Genomic DNA, 12,562 nt, shown 5'->3' on the forward strand with positions numbered 1-12,562 from the left:
GCGCGCGCGCGCGCGTTGGTTTTCAGACCCCTTGAAATGATGAGGAAGTTTGCTGCTGGCTGCAGGTGCTGAAACGGCAGTAAGGTGTAGAATGGCAGTGATACGATACGTGCTGCGGAGTGTCTGATCAGTTTGTGGCTGCGAGCGTTTGTGTGTGAATGTGAGTGTATTTAGCTCCATTTCTCATACTGTGTTAATCCCGATGCCCTGCACATCTGTGTGTCCCCCCACTCACGTGTGCAGACGGATGAGCTGCATGGCTGGGTTCCCACTGCACGCATCACCCTCTCCCTCTCTCCTTTCCCTTCTCTTATTTCTCCCAATCCGAGTGCATTATTATACACCAGTGATGTACTATGGCAATGTTTTGGAGGACCGTGCTGTTGTGCTTTTTAGTAAAGCACGACAGCGCACTTAGCAGTCCCCATGATATTTAAATTTAAGGAAATTAGTTTAAAGGGAAGAGGTGTGAATTTTTTTCTATTTCCACCTTCAGGGGTGTGTCCAATCTGATTATGAATATTATCATCATGATGACACAAATATTATGTAACTACATGAATCACCAGCTAAAAGTGTCTGAATTAATCTCATTTTTGTTTTTTACCTCCTGAAGGGTGTGATTTTAATCTTAAATACTGCACCACACACTACAGTCTATGTAATGAACTGGACTGTACTGCATAGTGACAGCTACAGTGCAGTATATCATTGGATTTCGGTTTCAAAGGGGTATCATGAAGGTCCCACAGAAAATTCCACACTGGTCAGGGGAACGTGGCTGTGACCAAGAGATAATGCTACAATAATAATGCATTATATGGACCACTGCAGTTCCACCTCAGTTCTAAGCATCTCAAAGGATAAGTTAGACCTCAAGGTACAAATGCGCAAATATATCTGTTATACTAACCTACATGTTCTCAAAGGGTGGGGGGAAATATACTTTAGAAAATAATAAAAATCGCCCAGTGTTACTAAAATGTAATAATACCGAGTGCCAACAGCTCCCTTCTAAATAAAAACTCGCTATAATGTTACAAAATCGCAAAGAAATGTTTCGCTCATGATACGGCGATTGACAAAAAGTGGTTTCATTGAGACTTGGTCGTAACAAACTTTGCTATATTTCCGCTATGACTTTAAATCGTAAGGATAAAACTCCTCCCTCTTGAGTTGCTCTACTGTCAACTAAAAAAAAAAAACTCCCATGCATGCATCGGAATGGTAAGAAGAGAATGCGCATGGATGCCCCGGATACGATGTGGAGCAGTTGAAGTTGATGAAGAAACTATTGGCCACAAAGCGTCCACATTTAAACGTGTGTCTCGTAAATTAAAGTGCAAATAGGTCTCCACTGAGTCTTTGCTTTGTTGGGGGCAGACCAGACTCACTGACTGATGGAAATAGAGAAGAGGAAAAAGGGGAAATCTCTTCGCTCAAGCAGAAGCACCACGAACTGGCGGGGCAACATTTAACGTCTTTTTTTCCGGGTGATATGTAGGGCTTTTTTTCTATTCTTTTATTTTGTTTTTTGTTTGTTTGTTTGTTTGTTTTCGTTGATCGGTGGACTATGTAGTTAGTGTTTGCACTTGCGAGTAGTATGCTATTGACTCCGATATGTCTAATGTGACGCCGAGTAAAAGCGTGGAATGGCTGCAACTCGAGTTAGAGTCCGGGGGCACTTCTCTCCTCCTGCTGGACTGCCGTTCACATGAGCTTTATGAATCATCCCATATAGAGACCGCCATAAACCTGGCCATTCCGGGGCTGATGCTCCGGAGGTTCAGAAAGGGAAACATACCTATCCGGGCTATCATTCCCAACCACGAGGATAAGGAGAAGTTCATGAGACGGTGCAAGACGGACACGGTCCTTCTGTACGATGAGTGCTCCGTGGGCTGGCAGGACAGCGGGACTCCGACGTCGGTTCTGGGTCTGCTTCTTCAGAAACTGTGGGAAGACGGCTGTACAGCGTATTATCTGGAAGGTAAATAGTTTTGCCGTTAAAATAAACAAACAACAAACAGAGAACTGTGTATGCAAATGTTCTGTACTTGTAATTGAGTTCATAAGGATAAAAAATGCCTCACGGCGCATACGTTTCCTTTAAGGTAAATTTGTAAAGTAAGATTTGGCCCAACAGCAGCAAAACTTTATTATAAGAGGTAAAGGCAAAGAAATGATTTTTTTCCCTCGGTGGAGCAGAAGTTGGGACACTGTGAGGTTTTTTTTTTTTAACTGTGAGGTTTCCTTTTTTAGCTTCTGGGGTTTAAAACGAAACTGTAAATGTTTATTGCGCTATACAAACGTAAATGTTAGTCCTGCGCAGATGTTCATCCTGTGCTGTGTGTTTGCGGTTTGAAGCTTGTTCAGAAGTTTGTGTGTCACTACTGAGATTCTCAATTAAAATTCCAAAATGGCTGCGCCATGTTTTGCTCTAGCAGGAACAGGCATGCATTTCATGAATGGCCTCTTTGGGGGGTCTTTACAGTACTGCCAGTCTCAACACCCTGCAGCGATTTTCCATTGATATGTGGTTTAAATAAACTTTTATATAAGGTTGCACTTTAAGAAAAAAAAAAGATTTAAATGTGTATATGTGACTTGTTTGTGTCTTTGGCTCTTGTCCAGGTGGGTTTGTAAAGTTCCACACGGAGTACCCAGAGCACTGTGAGACCCTCTTGGACAGCTCCTGTCCCAGCTCCTCACCACCAGTGTCTGTTCTGGGCTTCGGAAATCTCAGAATCAGCTCCGATTGTTCCGACGGGGAGTCTGATCGCGAGCCTACCAGTGCCACAGAGTCCGAGGAGAGCCCCATTCCGAGTAATCAGCCTGCCTTCCCTGTCCAAATCCTACCCTACCTTTATCTGGGCTGTGCCAAAGACTCCACTAACCTAGATGTGCTGGGCCAGTACAACATCAAGTACATCTTGAATGTCACACCCAATCTCCCCAACATGTTTGAGCATGATGGACACTTCAGGTACAAACAGATCCCCATTTCGGACCACTGGAGTCAGAACCTGTCCCAGTTCTTTCCAGAGGCAATATCATTTATAGGTGAGTAACTCAGATATTGGTTTTGTTGGAAAAAAAACTCGGAGACTCACTTTTCAGAAAGTTTAGTTTGTTTTGCTACAAGGCGTGTCATGTGAGAGTAGGTTGTAAGTTCAAGTAGGCTTGGCAGCTTTTGTTCGTGGGATTAAACACAAACAAATGAGGGATTTACTTTTATTTCTTTTGTTTCTTTTATTATTAATAATAAAATAACAAATGAGCATGCTTGAGCTATCCATTAGTTAGCTCAGTTGGTTCTCAAATGTGCTTGTTGGACAGGTGGGAGTTTAGTGGGTGATTAAAGATGATGCTCTCAGGTGTTAGACAGTATTATCACATTTATACAGGATAGCAACCTTGGAAGAGAACGTCCTCCTTTTTTTGTTTTGTTTCTAGCAGCATCGCAACGCTGTTTTAATTTTGCTTTTGCGTCTCTTCCCGTCACTGCACCTGAAACCGCAGCTTTTCGCTTGTTTGTTTGGTGGCTGCGGTTCTGCATCATGAACCAGAATGAGGAAGGAAAAGTTGTTTCCACCCTGTCCTGTGTTTGATGAAAGGGTTCAACCCAGTATCATGCCAATGTGTAAAACAGACATCGTGTCAATTTCACGCTTTGCCTTTCCAAAACATGAAATTGAGACAATGGCAGAAGTTGCATTACTGCATGTAGACATTGCATTACCAGTTGGGGGAGATAATATATTTAGTTAGTGAGCAAAAAACGTATCAAGTACATTCCCTTAATCTTTAGAGTCGTTTAAGCTAATATCTATATGGATGTTAATGTGTTATTAATGTCTGTCTAAACATTTTCTGGTGATTATTTTCATGTTGGCTTGATATAAAATATCTGCCTCTGCTGTTACTGCAGATTGCGACAACTACATTTCAGTTTTTGGAGAGGCAAAGCATGAATTGGATACAGTGGACCAGCGTGTCTATTACACGCTTTGTCTGGATTTCAGGTTGCCAAGCTTTGTTGTGTTGTTTAGATTGAGGTTGCTTGCTAATTTTGGCAAGTAACCGGGTTTTAGGTATGCTGTGTTTGTTTTGTTAAAAGCAGACACGGCATTGATAACTAAAATAACCAAAGAGTTATGCTGACCTTAGTCTACCTTTTCTCTCACAGACGAGGCTAGGTCAAAGCAATGTGGCATCCTGGTCCACTGCCTGGCCGGCATCAGCCGCTCAGTCACCGTCACTGTGGCCTACCTGATGCAGAGACTCCACCTCTCTCTGAATGATGCTTACGACTTTGTCAAGAGGAAGAAGTCTAACATTTCGCCAAACTTCAACTTCATGGGTCAGCTCTTGGACTTTGAGAGAACTCTGGGGCTGCACAGTCCCTGTGACAACTGTTCTACCAACCAGGAGCAGCTCTTTTTCACCACACCAACCAATCACAATGTCTTTCAGCTAGATACGCTGGAGTCGACATGAGATGTGATAGAACAGCCTTTTTTTGGTGGTTTCCTGAGGTGACTCTGAGGTTTCTGAGCCTTTCAGATGGCTGATATTTATAGTACGTCAGTTACAGTTTTTCTGCACCAAAAGGAACTACTCCTATATGCAGAAAACATACTCTGTTAGATCCAGTCTCAATGCCTTAATATCTAACACAGTGATGACTTTTGGTATGTGACATACATGGTATTAATGAATGGTCATGTACAGCCATAATAACAGGACATTTCTCTAGCATTGCTCTTTGACTGTTATTTGCTATTCACCAGCTGTACAATGGATGTTCCTGTATTTGTATCAGTCGTCAATATTGCCTTGATGGTCTAAAAAAAAGTCTTTGGCCAATTAGAATGTTTTCTTTGAACCGATATGAGATATTTTGGGGGGTTACCTAAGCTGATGGGGGGGGGAAATGGCTACTGCGGCAATCCCACCTTGAATTACTGTCCAGTTTTTCTTATATAAGTATTTAAATACATTATAAATATTTTCTTCTTCCACTTTCACAAATTTCTGCTAAACATTATTAGACTTTACACGTAAGTTCTGGCAGCCTGTTCTGTGTATATATATATTTTAACTGTGATATTTTTTATCGCAAAATATCAAAGTTTGAATATGTTATCCTTCAAAAACGCTCCCTGTACGTCTTGTTGCTCAAAGCTGCATTATTTGCATGGGACTTTGTTCTATCAAGGTTTTTTCTTGTAACCTTTACATCATATAACCTGTTGTTGGTGAGGCCTTGACCATACCTTAACATGAAATTATAGGTATAACGTGTAGGAGTATCCTTTTAGTCAGTTGAAAGGAACAAGTATGTAAGTATTCAGTTTATGAACAAGTACACGTCCACCTTGTTTTTTAATCCAACCTTCTTCAGTCTGCAGCTACTTCTGACGAAAACGTAATGTTTCGAGAAAGATGACGTGTAATTAGCTGTGCTTTGTCGCCCGTCTCATCTCAGAACAAATGAATGAGTTTGATGAATGAAAGGGCATAAAAGGAAATGAGATTGACCAGTGTATTCTTACCTCACAGTGAGACATTTTCAGGGATTTTTATACAAGGCGTCTGTATCTCATCATGGCCTCTTAAAGTGCTCCCAAGGGCTGTTTTGTTTGGTATGTTTATAAAGATGTACATAAAATGTGGTTGCCATGGGAACATTTTTTTTTTTAAATCAACAAGAATATGAAAGTGACCCTTGTTGGACCCTTATGTATAGTATGTGTAAAGCTAAATGTCCAAGACATTCTGTAAAAGTTTATAGTTCAAATATATTGTATATTTTTACTTGAATACGATTTGTTTGTCTTTGCTTAGACTTTTGCTTTCTTTTTACTGAGAGTCAATAACATTCAAAACAAAGGTGGTTACGTGGTTGAGTCAGTAACAAACAGGGCTCTGAGAGATCCAGAGAGAGTTGCAAGCAGTTGTTCAGTGTTTTCTGGGATCAAGGTTGCCACTGTGGTCAGATGTCTGTTTTCTGTCCACTCTGAAGCCCGACTTCCTGTCTCCCACAGGCTTTCTTGACACAAGACAAGTGACAGGGCCAGATCTGTCAATACCACAGTGCAGGCACACCCACCAGTCACTCATATATTGCTTAAAGGAAGAGGAAGATGACACAGCATGTACTCCACCACAGATACAAGACTTCGGACAGCTCCCCTCTGCAACTTCACTCCTCTAGAGTGATAAAATTTAATAACAGTGCTGCACAATAGCTGTTATTCCTAGTGAAATTACCTTTTTTTGTTTGTTGTTTATTAAGATTTGCACATTTCCTGAAGGGGGTGGGGAAAGGGCAATATCCTATAAAGCCATTAATGAAATTTGTTTATTTACAAAGAAGAACTGAGAACTCTTTAACACTCTTGCTACCATTTAGAGGGAAATTAACACGTCATTTTGCTTTTCTCACGCTACCAATTAAAAAGAAGTCATTCACACACAAAGTTTACAAGAAAGTGTTTACTTTCTGGTAAAAAAAAAGAAAAGAAAGTACATTAAGTATATTTCATAATACCATGCAAACAATATACTCTATCTCATATCCCTTAAAACAATAATTAGACGTCTTGAGTTTTGTCTGGAAGTTTCTGAATTGGTAAGCAGTTCTTTGTTTTCTCCGTTTGATGTGTCATTACAGCTCCCTGAATGCTCAGTAGGTCTCGTATTGTTTCTACCTTGTCAGGGAGATTTATTCAAATGTTCTTTTCCAGATGACAGAAAGATGGTGTAATAAATTCCCAAAGAAATTGTTTCACGAACCAAAGCCAAACTTTCTAAGTCAGACAAAAAAAGTAGAGATGGGGGGAAATGCTTTGTATTGCCCCCCTATCCATACAGCCGTTCATTGTCCAATAACTGTCACCGTATGGCATTTAATGAATTAAATACTACATTAAAACTCTTTTAGTTCCAGCTTTGAGACAAAGACAAATGAGAATATTTTGGTGGGTTAGATATAAAACCTTACAGCTCTCTGAGCAGCAATATAGCACATGAAAAGACGTGCCTAGCAACACCTCGCAATTGTGACGATAAAAGTTGTTGAATGATGGGTTTTCCAGGATGACTGAACCTGGCAAGCCACATACCTGCAGGCTAAAGCTATGATTAGGTCTGAAAAGACACCCACTCTAAGGCAAAGGTAATGGGTTGCTGCAGTGCATTGGAAAACTAGTGTTCGGTGCCTGGGGATAATGGAGTGAGAACAATCATAGTGAACTTATCTGTAAACGGCACCGTAGACCCACAACGTATCGTCAGTGCTCTACACAAGTGAAGAAGAGTGATGTAAATGGTTACACACCTTTAAATACCTGATTTTATTGCCATCGCACACTAGTGTCTATCAAACACTTATCTTCAGGTAGAATGTACAAACTGGTGTTCAGAAGTGAGATTCCCATGCATCTACCATTCAGCACTCCTGACACCTGTTATTTGTGGAATGCCTCACCTGAGATTTAAAAATAGCTTTTTGCATTCTGCAGTTATGAATCACTTTGTGTTTTGCTGCCAGCTTCAAAGCTGGGTGTGAGGTCTGAGCAGACGGTGTATTCCCCATCACTTGCTCACTCAAGAAACATGTGAAATTACAGAGTTCATTCTGAAGTCTGGCAGAACTTTTTAAGCAAACCTTTGATAAAGAAAGATGATTGACTTCCATTTACAGGAAATGGATGCCCGTGCATGTCATTTTCTTTCTTTTTTTTCCCACCAAGTAGTTTTTTGTTTTTAATTTTTTGTGAGATATAAGGGGACTTTTTCTGTCCTGTTATGATCATTTATGAAGGGAAGCAGAGGCTAATGTAGTGCTTACTCAGCAGCCACTGCTGGTGAAGCAGATGTGCATGAGACTGACTTGATTTTAGCTCTGGGTGGGGGTTGGAAGGGGCCTATGCCTGTTTGCAAGCTTATGCTTATGTTGTATTTGTGTGTCTGTGTGTGTGTGTGTGCCTGTGCTGCTGGGGCTAAGCAAAAGCCAGCCAGAGCTGGTTCACACCTGCTGTGGTTATAAGAACATACTTAACATACTGCATGACTGACAATAATTTCACAGCTGCTTCTGCTTCTGATGCACACTAACAGCATTAGCTCATTTATTCAGTTCACCCTCACTGAACACAGAGCCACGGTATTCACAGAGGACTATTTACGCTATTTCCATAAAATAAGAGTTCATTCGTACATTGCGAAAGGGGTGACCACGATCCTATGAGTGTTTGGCCCTCCTGCTGTAAAAGCCATTCTTATCTAAATAACTGCCATCGTTAGTGCAGGGATTTTTACTCCTGCTGGTCTCATTCTGTTTGTGTACAGCAGATGTTCAGAGGAAATGAGAATAATCCTAATCTCAGTATTTGGGCGAATGCTGTCCCTGAGTAGGCGATGACATCATAGATGCAGTTCTGCTCTGTCCCTTGAGCCTTGCTGTCTTTGTTATATCTAAAAGGTTGTGTCATATTTTATGATACGAATACCTGCTATTCTTTTGTTTGTTTGTTTTTTACCAGCACTCATGATGATCGTAGAAGTGTGTAATTCTTCTTAGTCAGTTCATAAGTGCACTGAAACATGGAAATTTCCTATTGCCATGTATAACTACAGAGGAATGGTATGTGTTATCATGCCAATTTCCCGTTTGGGAGATTGCCATTTGATTCCCAGATACTTGGAGTCACAGCAAAGCCATTTTCAATCCTTCCTATTTTCCCACATTTGTTTTCAAGGGAAAAAAGATTTTTAAAGTTAGATTTAAGATGCCAAAAAGCTCAACTTTGTGATTTGTTACCATATTGCAAAAATTAACAACATAACGACAAAATCAAAACAAATATTATGGTTCGGTAAACTTAATTTGAACTCAAAACCTTTCTAAGTCACATCAGTCTGTTCTGGGAGACATGTATGTTATCTGAGGAGGAAGAGAAGTGTAAGTTTTGGCCAAGAGAATACTGGGTCATGTGTAAAGCAGAGCCCCACGGAATCCGAGTGGCAGGCCGAAGCGGCCATCTGTTAACACCAGAAGTCTCTCATTTCATAGCCAAATTCACCATCCAGTAATATACAGTAGCCTGCGCTCACCAAGCACAAGAACAGAGTGATAGTTATTTGCAGTTTTAATCTGCAGCTAAGTCAGTGAAAGAAAACATTCCTTGTGCAGACCTAACACAAAGTAAAGGTCATCTGTCTATTTTGCGCCCCCGTTCAGGAGCTACACGGGAGGCCGTGCTGGAAATGTCTTGCTGTCTGGTATGCCATTCATACAAGGCCATATGTTGCTCATAGTATGGGACTGCTGAGTGAGATGAAAAGCATGTCTGTGCTACGGGATGTACTTCTACGTCATCGGTGCCTGAAATATTGATGTCGTAGTGCCAATAGCAGGAATCTCCACGTGTCACTCAAAACAAACCCACAAACAAACCAACAAAAGTAAGCCCCTTTAAACATCTCCAACTGAACTATTTACACTGTAGCAAAACTTAAAAAACGCATATTACTCAAGCACCAGCCTTGAAGCAGTTTTGATTAATATTTTAAAATGAACAATGACTCAAATTATATAATATGTAAATGAGAACGCTCTGCACAGGTTTTGACCCATTCAGCTCTCTAATTTCCCTGCCCACAATTTTCCTCTTTGATTTAGTCTCACACGTCTTCTTGAGTTGCCTTTAGCTGTAAGAGAAAACTGTTTTCACAAAAAAACCCCACACTAACAGCTAACAGCACCAAGCCAAGAGGAGCTTAAAGCTGCCATCCATGTACTAAATATTGCAGCTTCTTACTTTACTACATAGTTAGTACAGTAAATGGCAGCTTTATTGGGTAAGCAAGGCAAAAGCATCTCAATGCATTTTGGCATGTAGACATGGCTGAGGTTTAAAACGAACATCAGAATGAGGAAAAAGGTGATTTAAATGACTTTGAATGTGTCATGGTTTCTGGTGCCAGGCGGGCTGGTCCGAGTATTTCAGAAACTTCTGATCCACTGGAATTTTCCCACACAACCATCTCTAGAGTTTAAGAAGGATGGTCTGAAAAGGGAAAATATCCAGTAAGCTAACGCTGTCTGGTTGAAAATGCTTTGCTGATGAGGAGAATGACCACACTGCTTGTGGCCATGCAGAAGAGCATCTCTGAAAACAAACACCACATGAAGCTCGAAGCCGCAGACAAACACACTGGATGGCTCTTCTATCAGCTAAGAACAGGGAAATGAGTAAATAGTTCATACGGGTTCAGGAAAATTTTGAAAACAGAAAAACCTTTGAATTGAATTTGAAAAACCTTCCCTGGTCCCACGAGTCTCAATTTCTCCTGCCACATTTGAATGGTAGGGTCAGAATCTGGCACAAAAACAACATGAAAACATGGATCCACCCAGCTTTGTATCAACAGATCAGGATGGTGGTGGTGATGTAATGGTGTGGGGGATATTTTCTTGGCACACTTTGGGTCCGTTAGTACCAAATGAGCACTATTTAACCACCACAGCCTACCTGAGTATTGTTGCTGACCATGCCTGTCCCTTTATGATCACAGTGTACACACCTTGTGATTACTGCTTCATGTCACAAAGCTCAAATCATCTGTCTGTGTTGAACGCAGTTCTGAAGGCAAGGGGTCCAACACAGTACCTGCAAGGTGTAACTAATGAAGTGACTGGCGAGTGTATATTAAACATGATGCCATAGTGCCAAATGCAGGCTCACCTTTGTGATCAGCTTTTAAAACTTACTTCATGCACTTTTTTTGTCAAATACACTGTCAATAGCATAAGTAATTAAATTAAGTTTTAAAATGCTAATAAATAAGCAATAATTCAAGTTATCTAGGCTAACATTTTATTGCAGGACTTGGAGAATTTCAGTATTGTTGTTCAGCTCTATAACTTAAGTGTGCAGTGTGTATTCTTCATTTTACATGCATAACTAGAAGTAAAAATAGATAAACCCTCCAGTGGTGCATTAAAACAAAACAATAGCTGTTATTCATTTGATTCCATGAATAGTTATTGTGGAATCTGAGAATTCTGTGTCTTGTAGTCTCACTGTTCTATGGGCCATTATGGCAAGGCAGTCCAGAAACAGTACTTTAGTGTTCTCAGCACCAGAAGTGGGATGGAGCGTCATGATACAATATTCCGTCTGTTCCAGTTTGATTTGCAGTCCTTCCATTCTCCACTCTCTCTTTGTCTAAAGTGTTCCACTTCCTCATTGTGTATTTATGGCAACGAAAACAACCTAGCATTCGCTCTCATACTGACATTCATTTAAAACTGTCTTTATGTATTTATCGTATTTATGTAATCATTTACAACGAACACGTCATTTTACACGGCCAAAACAAACAAACAAAAAGTCACTGTCACATGACCTAAAAAGGAACAACAGCTGGAAAATGGGTCAGAGAATCTGGGAGCTTATATTCATGTATTTTCTGCTATTGTGAATGGTGAATAACAGAAATTTCCAGAGATTAATCTTTAATATTTGGCACTGGACAGCTTCCAAGGCCATGTGATGTAGACAAGCAAGAAAAACAGGAATCCTAAACCCAAACGCATGCTGGCTTTAAATGAGGTCTACATGTGTGGGTATCAGGAAGACAGCACGTTAACTGTGTCCGGGGTATTGCTCGCTCTTCCGGACAGTTTGTACATGTATTAATCACAGTGAGCTAAATTGGTATAGCTTGGTATTGCCATTTTAGGGCATTTTCCTGGTGAAGTATTACTTTTATGTGATCTAATGGTTTGAAGAACTGTTTTTATAAATCAGTAAAACAGCAAAGCAGCGTGTTTCCCTGAGAATTTACTATATAAAGCTTTGTGTCTGACTGTCTGACTCACTCTCAGGCAATGGAATAAACCCACTTTGTTTTCTATGAATGAATGAAGTCAGTTATATAATAAACTAAGCTTACCATTACCTATGCAAATCCTCCGTCTCAGTCACATTCAATAGTCGTTCTTACAGGTGTTTCGATATTTCACCAATGAGGAAACAGAGATGGCTTATGTGGCGACAATAACAAAGGTGGTTCATAACTGCAGTGTGTGTTAATAAAAACAGGCATGAGTCATCATCAGGCCCGTCTTACGTAAGTGCTTCTCTTCTCCACCCAGCTTACTGCTACAGTGCACCACACCCCAGATTCATTCACACACTGCTCTGCTGCTGCCCAGCCTCCCATTGATGCCGAAGAGTGCACTACTCATCTTTTCCACGCTGCAAATGTCAGTTTAAACGAAAATGCTCAGGCCGCAGAGCAGCCTAATCAGTGTGATCAAAAAGTAGCACCTCAGATTTTAACGTGACATCTTTTCACTCGAGATCATCGCTTTAGTTTTAATGCAGTATTTTTTTGGCCAGTGCAGCAGGAATGTATAAAACTGTAGATTATTCCGTAAATGTGGTGTGCTGTCTTTGTCAGGCTGTTGACACTGCTCTAGAAGGGCAGTTGCGGTTTGCTGTTGGTTAGGGTTTATAATCCGATAAGTATCACACGACCATGG

At 40.7% G+C, this 12,562-nt stretch overlaps 1 protein-coding gene across 1 annotated transcript; it reads left to right on the plus strand.

The window, feature by feature from the left end:
* Positions 1-1,206: 1,206 nt before the first annotated feature.
* On the plus strand, positions 1,207-5,805 carry LOC102196222 (dual specificity protein phosphatase 7-like). Its single transcript, XM_005749028.1, has 3 exons — positions 1,207-1,990; positions 2,635-3,063; positions 4,190-5,805. The coding sequence occupies exons 1-3, from the start codon at positions 1,621-1,623 to the stop codon at positions 4,498-4,500; spliced, it is 1,110 nt and encodes a 369-aa protein (XP_005749085.1). The 5' UTR covers positions 1,207-1,620; the 3' UTR covers positions 4,501-5,805.
* Positions 5,806-12,562: the final 6,757 nt, after the last annotated feature.

The sequence above is a fragment of the Pundamilia nyererei genome, unplaced genomic scaffold, assembly GCF_000239375.1.
Source record: "Pundamilia nyererei isolate P.nyererei 1_Seehausen unplaced genomic scaffold, PunNye1.0 scaffold00236, whole genome shotgun sequence".
NCBI lineage: Eukaryota > Metazoa > Chordata > Actinopteri > Cichliformes > Cichlidae > Pundamilia > Pundamilia nyererei.

What these genes read in the sequence shown, in the direction of transcription:
- LOC102196222 (XM_005749028.1), top strand. Translation starts at nt 1,621, where the DNA reads ATGTCTAATGTGACGCCGAGTAAAAGCGTGGAATGGCTGCAACTCGAG. An exon ending in TACAGCGTATTATCTGGAAG is followed by an intron (nt 1,991 to 2,634) that starts GTAAATAGTTTT and finishes GCTCTTGTCCAG; the next exon opens with GTGGGTTTGTAAAGTTCCAC. An exon ending in AGAGGCAATATCATTTATAG is followed by an intron (nt 3,064 to 4,189) that starts GTGAGTAACTCA and finishes TTTCTCTCACAG; the next exon opens with ACGAGGCTAGGTCAAAGCAA.